We start from the raw sequence: 11,895 nt of genomic DNA, 5'->3' as shown, positions 1-11,895 counted from the left end.
GGAGAATGACCGAGCTAAGATCCTGTGGTGACCACAACATCAGGAAAAAGGAGCATGAGAAACTGGAGAAATACCAGGGCCTCAGAGAGGAACTGGAGAAGGCCTGGAAGGTGAAGACCACAGTGGTGCCTGTGGTCATCGGGGCCCTCGGGGCAGTCACCCCCAAACTGGAGCAGTGGCTCAAACAGCAAGCTGAACCTCACCTGGGATGGGCGCAACTTCTCACTATGATATATCTCACTGAATATCTGGGGGGTATTATACCTTAATTGTAACATTTAAAGCACCAGGGTTTATATAAAAAAATATTCAGATTATATTTTGTGGTTTTAAATGCTCTACGTTGAAGAGAAATAAAGGCATAGCTTTCTGTTTTTTCTATCTATTCTCGGCTCCCACACAGAGCTGGTCCAGTTGCTCAGCCCCTCCCTCCCCTGTCAAACTCTTCTAATTAACTAAAAGTTAAAGAGTTAAATATGAATGAGATGTTTACTACCTTTGAAAAAACAAAAAGCTTAAGTCTGTGAAAGCAGTGTATCAGTTTAGCTAATGAGGCAGCTCATCACAATTCAGCCAAAGCAATGAAATAACAAACTGCAGTCTGATTTTTATTTTTAATGTTTCTTCTTATTGAGCAGTGAAAGTAAATTAAAGGTGTTACATGACTTTTAAGTATTTACTTACTGGAGGGTTTTATGTTTGAGCTGCAGAGCTACAGCTAACAACTAGCTCCTCACTTCAGTGGCTCTGACGAGCCTGTGCTGTTCAGGGTTGTTGTTGCGCTTCCTTCAAATTGGACTTATCCATTGTTCTAATAATGGTAGGAGGGATCTAAAAATTTAGTCTTATTTTTTTCTGAGATAAGTGGCAGATTTAGTTCGTTTTTTGTTTTGTTTCTTTTGCCTTTTCATATTGATATTATTTAAATGTAAACATTTCTTCAATGATTGTTTTTGAGGGGGGGGGATTCTAGACTTTTGGGAGGGTCACCCCCAATGTTCCCTCTAAGCCGTTTTCAATCTGTGCCGTTGTCAGAGAAAACATTCGGTGGTTTTGTGTACATATACACTACAAACGCAACAAAACTCTTCAGTTTTCCCCCGAAATTGTTGTCGTGTAAACAGGGCCTAATTCTTCATGTGTCTGGGCATACACACAAGCCTCCTGAGTATACTGAGGACCACGGTGAGCAACGTCAGGTGTGCGCACTATGGCCACAGGCCAGTATTACACCTGTTATAAATCTGGGATCATAGCAAGTTACATGGATTATTAAAAGAATCAGATTACAGCAGCAACTTCCATTAGTTTGCTTTTAATATAAGTGATTTGCCCCACTTAAAATGAAAAAACAAAAACATTGCCGTTCATGAGATGCATAGTATGTTATATGTAAGAGTCCTGCTTTGGCCATGGTGAGAAACACCTTTCAGACATAACTTTTTGTTCACATTAAAACATTCACATTCTGCACAATGAACTGTGTGTCTAGCTTGTGATACTGTATAAATTATTCTCTGTAAAATATTTAATTACAGTTTTTTCACATCTGTCTTTCTCACTTCTCCAATGGTTGTATACTTTGTCCAGTGTAGAAATGTCTGCTGATGCATAGTCAAAACTGATGTCTGAGCTCAGTGCTTCAATGTCAAATGCTGACCACTCCTTTAATTCATCATCTAGAAAACGAGCATCCATGTGACCACTGAGCTTACTAATAAAAAGAGTAATCTCACCAGTATTTCTCCTCCGATAGCCATTCCATCTTAAAAGAAGCACATTTCTTTTTTACTTTGGTTGATGAGTGGATGTCCCACTGGCCGTTCACTTAGCCATGATAGGGTGTTAGCTTTCGCGTCTCTTAACTCTGCCGCACTGTTCCTACCTAGCAAATCTGCACGGTGCCACAGCGCATATGACCAAGGCACATAGACACAATAGCATACTATGATTGGCTGCGTAGCGAAAGTGAACCGTATCGTATCATTGATTGGACACTTGTGACTCACTGAGTTAGATCGTTATGTGTTATTGGTCCATAGTCAAAACTGATGTCTGACCCCCCTTGACCCCCCGGGATTTACGCCTATGGGTAAAGCTGCTGCTCTTTCAGGTCAAGCGGAGCCAGTTGAGGTGGCTCGGGCAGGCGTCTGGTTAGGATGCCTGCTGGACGCTTCCCTGCAGAAGGAAGCCTAGGGACACCAGGACAGCCTGGAGGGACTATGTTTCTCAGCAGGCCTGTGAGTACCTTGGGATTTCCCAGGAGGAAATGACCCAAGTGATTGGGGAGAAGGAAGTGTGAACCTCCCTTCCTAGGCGTCTACCACCCCCTGGACCCGATTTCAGATAAGCAAAAAAATATGGATGGATGAATGGATATATAATATTAAATTTAACCAACAAGCAGTTATATCATAGTCAATGTAGATCCTAAAAAAAATCACAAACATGACATAACAGTCAAAAGCGTTTAAAAATATGGCAACAAGACTTCAGACACTGGAATTGAACAGTAGAAGACAGTTACCTTCTATTGAAGCATTTAAGTCAATCTATTTGAGAAAAAAATCTTTAACTTTTGCCAGTGCATTCATCTAAATAAAACCCCATCAAAATATGTTTAAAAAACTGAACTTGAATAGTTATAATAGTAATACTTACTGGCTATGAGGTTCTTCTCTTGTCCTGTATGAGTCATTCCTTTCATTACCACATTCTAAAGATTTATGTTGTCCATGGGATCTGCAGAATGGAACAAGTAATTCTTGGGAATAAATGAAGTTCAGTTTTAATCAAAATACAGTAGAACAAAAATACTTAAAAGTAGAGGTGTGCCGATCGATCGGTCACCGATCATAATCGGGCCGATTTTCGTGAAAAAGTGCATGATCGGTGATCGGCGATCATTGGCTCTTGTTGCCGATACCGATCATCTCATTTCCAACCTGCCTGTGCAGCTGGTCTCCTCTTTCCTTCACACTGCGCAAACGCGCAGCAACAAATCCTAAGCGATGTGTAACTATAACGCACTGAGTGAAGGGGAAGTTTGCGTGTTGCGGCGGAAAATTAAAGCAGGTCAAAATGCATCAACACAACGAGTCTAATACGACATAAAAACAAAGCCATACTTGACGGAGTTTGGCTACATCGAGGCTCACTGCAGTAAAAAAGACATACGGAGGATCAGATAGCAGGTAAAGCAGCGCACAGCTACAAACACTCACCCAGATTAGCATGACGGTCAGAAAGCTAAACAAATAACCTGCAAAATTATTTAAGTCTTCAAGCTGCGATGTAAGACGCTGGTTCTGCTCTCGCTGTTGAACCGCTGCTACGCTACAGGCTCACACCGAATCTCTGCTTAAAGCTGCAGCATCTAACCTAAAAAAAATAAATTTTACATAGGTATTAAAACTTTCGCTGTCCTAACATGAGACAGATAATCTCTAAAAAAATAATCGATCTCCTCCCTGTTCTGCATAATTACTCCGCTCAGTCAGAAACAGCCAATCAGAGCTAGCAGTAATCAGCTAGCCGCCGTGCTATCAGGAAGTTTTCATTTAGTAACTCTGGATTGTTCATTGTAATGGAACATGTTTTTGCCTTTGAATGTTAAGTTTTATGCTTGAATTTTTTTGGCAATGTTGAGAGGTTTTATTTTGGCTCTTTGCATTATTTAGCCTCTTCAGAGCCTTCATATGTTTTCAGTCTGTTAAAGATAGTATTATCAATAGCAGTACAATTTGCACAATGCCTGTTTTGTTTAGTTTTCTTCTTGAAAAAAGTTATTAAAAACAAGTTTTTGTCTAAATTAAGGTGAATTCATGGTTCCTTTTTCCACATAATGTAACCGGTAGTGTTTATGATAAAAAAAAAAAATAATAATAATTAAGTGATCGGTATCGGTGATCGGCCCTCATGGGTGATCGGTATCGGGAGGAAAAAACCTGATCAGCACATCTCTACTTAAAAGTATGGATAATTTTTTATTCTGATTAAAGTGTAATGTAAAAAACTTATTCCGTGTTCGTCACACTTTCAATACTACAGAACATCAAACAAAGGTAACTTAATTAAATAAAAAAGAATATCTTTTTATGTTGTCACTTTAGTTGTCCAAAAAATGTGGTTAACCAGAGTTAATTCTTTACATTATCATAATCATAATCTAAAAAGAACAGGCTAATCTAAGAAGATGTTTTCAGACCAGATTTAAACAGGAAGAGAGAGGTGATGTTTCATAAATCAGGGCGAGTGGAGAGACAATCACAACTCTGTGAACTAGGGTGGCAATAAGATAAAAGAGGGATGGAGACAATTTATATTACACAAGGCAGATTGACCGTGATTACTGATAGGACTGGAAGGTAAGTGTGTGAATGTGAGGATCACACCCAGACTCTTAATCTGAGTAGTATAAAACATGGAAATGTTAAATGGGATGAGAAAACCATCGGATTGAAAAAGCATGTTTTCAGTGCCAACAAGAATGAGCGCTACTTCTGAAATATTCAAGAATTTCTTTGTAACTTTACAAATAAAAAGTGTTCATTGCTATAGAGGAAAACTTGAGTCTAGTCAATAAAATAGAAACTAGTGACATATTTATGTTTCCAGTGATACTGTTGATGACAATGAGCACCATGACACTAGAGACTGAGCCAGAAATAACGATGCTGATGAGATGAGAGTCAGTGACCTAGTTTCAGCGTCTTTTTTCTAGTTTGTCAATGTGGCTGGCATTTAAAGCCTGGCACTAACATGATAAACAGATAAACATAACATTGTAGGGTTTGATAGAGTTTGGATATTGGGTTTTGTTTTGCTTACCTAATGTTATCCAAATATGTTTTGGAAATGCATGAACCCATGTCTCTGTCACCGGAGTTTTTCTGTGTTTGGTCTGGTTTGCTCATTCCTAAGCATGTGTAATGACTGCTGAGGAAAAGTCCTGCAAACATATGATAAGATATAGTAGAGTGTGTTAGTGAATAATAAAGACATAAAATAATTTCTAAAACCTATATTTATTAGTTAATAAAAATTAATGATCATTTAGAATTTGCACTAATTAAACTTTAATGATATTACAGAATTAGCTGTCATGAAGGAGAAATCACTTACAAACAATTCACAAGAAGCTAAGAGGAAACGCCTGTTTATTGGACTTCTGCATATAAACGTACAGTTGTCACTGTAAAAGTAGACACAGCTAGGCGATTAAATCCTTCAACAGAATACTTTAAGGTTAAAATCTAACCAAAGTTCCATATGTGGTTCACTGAGAAATTTGCCTGTAACAAAGATAAGGTCTACCTGACAACAATGTTTTACATTTAACAAATAAACTACTTATGAAGTAAAGCTCAGTTGCTATTGAGTGTAATCAGTAATCGAAATGATAACAATGGATTATTAAATCATTTTTGACTAATCTCTGCTTAATGGAAAGTTTTGTGTTTTTTATTTTTTACCTTTTAATTGTCTCAGTGAAGAATCATGTTTCCTCTCTTGCAGCCTGGTCCTCACTGAGTGAGCTGAGTGGCACACCTTGTTTATGCCAGATTAGGTATCGACGTTTAGTTGGAGGTCTTGTTGACTCCACCTCTTTTAGAGTTAATAAAGGTGTTGTGACTTCTGCAGTTCGTAGCCACTTCACCGAGTACCTTGAATCGTTCTGAAATGGGGGACTCTTTTATCATAGCTATAGATTTTGGAACTGCATATAGTGGACATGCCTTCAGCTTGACTACCAGAGAGGCTGAGAGTAATATCCAGATAAAATTGTGGGGTGAAGATGTTTGTCAACAGACTCCAAAGACTCCTACATGCATCCTCCTTAGTGAGAAGGAAGAATTTCTCAGCTTTGGTTATAAAGCTCAAATGGAATATTTTAGAATGAAGGCAAAACACGCCAAAGATTGTTTCTTTTTTGACACCTTTAAGATGTCTCTCTACGGTAAAGTAAGTAAAACATATTTTATGTCTTCTGATATAGCTGTTTATGATGATGCAATAATGAATCAGGATATAAACAATATATCCAATATTTTGTTATTATTGCTGGATGCAGTTGCTATTCTGTTTTGCTTTGCATGTTGTAAGCTCAAAGATTCAGCTCCAAATGTATCTTTTAATGCCCAGAACTGCAACAGGGATCTGAAAATCAAAGCAGCCAATGGGAAGGAATTAACAGCCCTAAAGGTTTTTACAGAAGCTCTCAGATTCTTGAAAGATGATGCACTGGAAACCATCAATAAAAGTGCAGCCGGTAAAAAGTTCACAGCTTGTGACTTCACCTGGTTACTGACGGTTCCTGCCATCTGGGATCATTCAGCTAAGCAGTTCATGAGAAAAGCTGCAATGCAGGTACTTTATTTAAAAACTTATTAAAGCTACTGCATGTAACTTCTATAAAGAATATGTGTTTTACATATTTGTTAAAACTGTCACCATATCGTGACAGTATGATACAGATAATGTCTGAAAGAATTGATCTCCTTGTTCTGCTATTGCAGTCTAAAGAAATACACTACACCTGGCCAAAACAACCAATCAGAGCCAGGAGGAGGGTTTTAGAATTGCCAGTTAAAATCATTTGCCTACTGCTAAAAATGCTAATGCCGGAGAAACAACTTATCATTACAGGAAAGCAATTTATCTGGTATCATTAGTGGTCATGCTAAGTAGCCTGAGCATTCACAACTGGGTATGCTAGTTACAGCATAGCATAGAGCAAATGAGTAGGAGGAGGGAGGATGAGCAGCACCACACAAGATTGTGTCTGACAGCACTAAGACCCACCTTCTGGCTTTGATTGGTTGTTTCCAGTTAGGACTGGGAGCACAGGGAGAAGGCAGAGGAGCTAAATTTTTCACAGTTTATGTGTCTGAATCCATAATGTTATGACATGATGACAGTTTCAACAAATATGTAACTTTTTTTTTATAAAAGATACATACTGCAGCTTTTAAGTTTAATTGGGAAACATATTTTCTAATACTATATTTATTTATATCCCAGGCAGATATTGTAACAGAAATAAATCAAGAAAATCTTGTCATTGCACTGGAACCAGAAGCAGCATCTGTTTGGTGTAAGAAGTTGCCAGCCAATGGTTTCATAGCAGAACACCAAGGAAAAGAAACACTAGACCATTCTCCAGGAACACAATATGTTGTTGTTGACTGTGGAGGTACTCAATGACTTTAGAAATATTAATGTTTATTTATTTACTGTTGTATTGCACAAAACTTCAAAATATGTTTTTGCTTACACCTACAGTTTTGACTTCATATTTTAGGTAAATAGACTTAGTAAATTATTAGCTTAAACAATGACTTTCAGTTGTGTAAAATGAAAAGAATTAGGTTTCAGTCACAAAATGACTAAAAGTGATCAGATGTATAAAAAGATAAAATTTAAATTCAATCTTAAGTTATTGGTATTTTTAAATACTTTGAAAAATACCTGAGGATAGAAGGGCTGAAGTCACCAGTTACATCTACCCATAACAATGTTTTTCTTTTTTTGGCACTGTTGATCCATCCTCCTTAGTAACTTTTGGCTGTGTGTGTGTGTGTGTGTGTGTGTGTGTGTGTGTGTGTGTGTGTGTGTGTGTGTGTGTGTGTGTGTGTTCTAGGAGGAACCATTGACATCACTGTTCATGAAGTCCTGGAAAGAGGAGCCTTAAAGGAATTGCACAAGGCCTCTGGGAACAATCTGGGAGGAGAAACTGTGGATAGAAAATGTAAAGAGTTCCTAAGAGAAATATTCTCTGATGGCATCTGGGATGAATTTGAAGAAAAACATCCCAATGATGTTAAGAAAATGATGTATGATTTCACAGTTTTCAAAAAACAAGATGATGATGCAGAGATCGATTGTCCTTTTAACCTCGGACATATTGCTCAGAAAAAAAAAGAAATGGAGATATTTTTTGAAGGAGTGAAAGGAGCATTTTGGGACGAAGGATCCATTGTCATCACTAAACAGAAACTGAACTCTTTCTTTGTAGAAAGTCTGCAAGGCATCACTCAGAGTCTCAAAGAAATCTTTACAAAAGGGTTAAAGATTGAATATATTTTACTAGTTGGGGGCTATGCTGACAGCAAGATCCTGCAAAAACATGTTATTGATAGTTTTGGCAATAAATGTAAAGTTCTGTGTCCAATTAGGCCACAAGAAGCAATCCTCAGAGGAGCTGTAGAATTTGGAAGAAATCCTCACTTGGTGGCATCTCGAAAAAGTGCCTTCACATATGGAATCAGAGTATCTCGAAGGTTTAACGACTTCAAGCACCAGCCAGAAAAAAAATTCACCAACAAAGATGGTGAGTGGTGCAGGGATCATTTCATGAAACTGGTGGAAGCTGGTGAGGATGTGGGTTGGGATGAAACCAGATCCTTCAGCTTATATCCCACTCAAGCAGATACAAAGATGATGAACTACAACTTCTACTGCACAAAAAACAGAAATCCAAAGTACGTGAATGAAGAGGGAGTGGAGAAAATTGGCTACTTCTGTCTGTGCTCTCCAAACACTAAGCAGGGTCTGAATCGTGAACTCAAACTGAATATTAAGTTTGGCTTCACAGAAATGACTGCAGAAGGCATTGATGTAGATTCTAACTTAAAATCATCAATCAAACTCGATTTTATGAGGAAATAAAATCACCAAGATACAAAGTATTCATTGAGTGAAGAAGATCACTGTGTTTTATGTACTTTACATGTATTTGTATTATGTTGACCTTTTATTTTATACCTATTTTTGCTCTGAAATTGTTGGCCATCATCATATTTAAGAACTTGGCACAACTCTATTCTAAATATATTTTATGTAAAACAATATTATGTGCATGAAGCTTGATAAATTAAAATGAATGTTATAAAATCTAAAGCAAAGATCAGTTGAAGATTGTTAAATGTGTAGTTTTATGTATTTATGTATTTCATGCATTGTGGGTGCCTGTTTCTGTGAATTCATACTGTACTGACCCTGTTTATGAAAGCATCTTTTCATTTGAGATTTTTATTTTGTTTTATATCAACATGAGATAAAATACAAAGTGTACCCACATGGATCGAAATAATGATGCTTTCAAGATGAACAGGTCCAGCTCTTGTAACATTAAATAGATTCCACATCAGTTCAATGTTTAGTTTTTAGATTATTATAATTTGCTCCTGTTACATAGTCAAGTTTAGTTTTAATAATAAAAAACATAGACTCAAACAGGACAATATAAGGAATCTAAACTGACTGCATCAATCACCAACTTTGCAACAATCTGTCCTAAACAGAAATCAGAAAAAAAATTTAAACATAACTGGTAAGAATAATTTTGTACATTAACTTTGAAATAGCATTTTCTCTTAAAAAGGGGTTGCTTTAATACATCAAGCTGTGATTTCAGCACTTAGTGTTCAAGTAGCATGGACTGGTGGTTTTTAACTCAGTACGATAAGCGGATGATAGTAAAGTTTCCAAGCTAAAGGTCTTGAGCTTGCAAGACCTATCAAACTCTTTTAACTTACTCTCTATTAAGAGATTTTGGTAGTTTACTGACATTAATTAAAATACTTCAACTAAATTCAGCACAAGTTTATATTTTTCTTTAGTCTTGGGCCTTTGGATGCTTGCTTCAGGACCTGGGGAATCAGTCTGTGGCTCGCCACACCTAAATTAAATATACTTATTACTGGAGAGCTGGGTCAGACTTTCTGGTTCAATACTCTACGAGTTTGAATCTTTCATAAAGTAGAGGGATTTCTTTTTTTTAAGAGGTAACTTTTCATTGAAGTGGACAGAAGTCACATGTGGGTTTGACTTGAAGTCACCCAATTACCAAGCTAATATTCTTTGAATGAAGCGTTTCTAGATTTTTAAGTTGACAATATATATTATATTTTCTTGAGTTCTGCTCCTATTTGTGAGAATTAAATAATCTACTGTGAAGAAAAATTGGTAAAATGTCTGATACTGGGGATAATACACAAACTAACCTTTTGGTCGTTACATGTCTGATGTGAACTTTACTAATAACTTGGTGGTACTTTTTATTCTGTTCAATAATTCACAGGTTCCCAGCAGACCTCATCTGTTTTACTGTAAGTACTTTAAGAGCAGAATGTTTATGATGCAACACATTACAGCCTCTCTGAAGGTTGTTGTGTCATTAAAATGTCACATACCTGCAATGAAATTGACTTGTTTTTTTCAGGTAACAGCTGACATGTGATAAGAGACGTCATTTTGCAACTGACATTTTGCCTTGAATATAAATATGAACAAAGTGTAAGTGTTACCTTTCAAGACATTCTTGCCAACTGGAAGTAGGTTGAAAAAATTATACATTGTTTCAGTAAGCATGTTAAAACACCTGACATTCCCTTCACAGTCAGACCATAAAGATTAACCTAATGAATCTTCTCTCTTTTGGAAACATTTTTAATGTTACCTACATGTTGTTTTAATCTTACTGCTTACAGATTGTTTTAGATATTTATAAAATATCTAAAGCGTTCAAAGAGTTTTATAATCCAACAAGCCACAGTCAGCTTGTCTGTGATTAGGGATCAAGGTATTGTAGCCAAGCCATTGGTAGTGGCCATGGGCCATTATGTGGTTAATATGTTCTTTTTCTTTTCTTTTATGGTGCCTGAAAACTCATTATATCTGTGTCTCAGTAACATAGTTAAGAGCCTTTATAACTGCAGATTGTATTCATAGCTGATCTGCTGCTTGAAGATTCAAAGTCTACAAGAGATGGTTAAACATAACCATGCCACATATAGGAAGCTGTTTGTGTGTGGTCTATAATCTATATAGAGATACAGTCTCTATACTTCTTGTAAAACTCTGTATTGCCTTTGATTTCCCCCAGATAGTGTGCATCAGTATGTACTGTGAGCTTTCTTTATAATAAAATCCTCATTTTATTCAGATAAACCTATCTACTAGTCTTTCCAACTTCATTTCCTTAGAAGTCAATAAAAAAGGAGGACACAGAGGGTAGACTGAGGTCCTTGCACTCAACCCTTGAGCAAGGACCTCAGTCCGATGAATCTATTGTAAAACAAAGGCCATTAGAGCCAAAAAATAACAAATCTTCCTATGGAGTGGTTTTAATCAAGACAACAGAAAATTATGACAGAAGCTATACAAATTTTATTTGTACAGCACCTTCGGGGCGACTGTGGCTCTGTATGTAGAGTAGTCACGTTGCAATCAGAAGGTTGTAGGGTCAATTCCAGCTTCCTCCTACCACATGTCAATGTGCCCTTGGGCAGGGCACCCAACCCCAAATTGCATATCAGTGTATAAATGTGTGAGCATTTGTGAGTGCAAATGGGTGAATGTGACTCTAGAGTGGTCAAAATGACTGGAAGAAGCACTCTATAAGTTCAGTCCATTTCACCTTTCAGCAACAAGACAGTTCAAAGTGCTTTACATCATAAAAATATAAAGTCATAGAACACCCAATCAATGTTTGAAACATTACAGTTTGTCAAGTGCCATTGTTACACATAAGATTATTGATTAGGCTTCAAAAGCAACTCTAAACAGTTGGCTTTTTAGTCTAGATTTAAAGGAATTCAGTGTTTTGGCAGTTTTGCAGTTTTCTGGAAGTTTGTTCCAGATTGTAGTGCATACAAACTGAATGCTGCTTCTCGTTGTTTGGTTCTGGTTCTGCTCTGCATCCACAGAACCAGAACCAACAAACCTGAGAGGTCTGGAATGTTGATATAACAATGGTAAATTTTTAATGTATCATGGTGCTAAGCTGTTCAGTGATTTATAATCTAAGTACTGTATTTTAAAGTCTATTCTCTGAGCTACAGGGAGCCAGTGTAGGGACTTTAAATTTGGTGTGATGAGCTCTGGCTTCCT

General features: G+C 37.0%; 1 protein-coding gene across 1 annotated transcript; it reads left to right on the top strand.

Moving 5' to 3' along the window:
* Window positions 1–5,682: 5,682 nt before the first annotated feature.
* On the top strand, window positions 5,683–8,670 carry LOC103132248 (heat shock 70 kDa protein 12A-like). Its single transcript, XM_007544016.1, has 4 exons — window positions 5,683–5,964; window positions 6,145–6,369; window positions 7,024–7,195; window positions 7,643–8,670. Exons 1-4 carry the CDS (start codon window positions 5,683–5,685, stop codon window positions 8,668–8,670), a joined length of 1,707 nt encoding a protein of 568 aa, XP_007544078.1.
* The last annotated feature ends 3,225 nt before the right edge of the window (window positions 8,671–11,895 follow it).

Source organism: Poecilia formosa, unplaced genomic scaffold, assembly GCF_000485575.1.
Source record: "Poecilia formosa unplaced genomic scaffold, Poecilia_formosa-5.1.2 Scaffold970, whole genome shotgun sequence".
Taxonomy (NCBI): Eukaryota; Metazoa; Chordata; class Actinopteri; order Cyprinodontiformes; family Poeciliidae; genus Poecilia; species Poecilia formosa.
This window is presented reverse-complemented; position numbering and strand designations above follow the sequence as displayed.

Coding starts and splice junctions, on each gene's coding strand:
- LOC103132248 (XM_007544016.1), top strand. CDS start 5,683: ATGGGGGACTCTTTTATCATAGCTATAGATTTTGGAACTGCATATAGT. Junction 5,965..6,144: donor AGATGTCTCTCTACGGTAAA/GTAAGTAAAACA, acceptor TTTAATGCCCAG/AACTGCAACAGGGATCTGAA. Junction 6,370..7,023: donor TGAGAAAAGCTGCAATGCAG/GTACTTTATTTA, acceptor TTTATATCCCAG/GCAGATATTGTAACAGAAAT.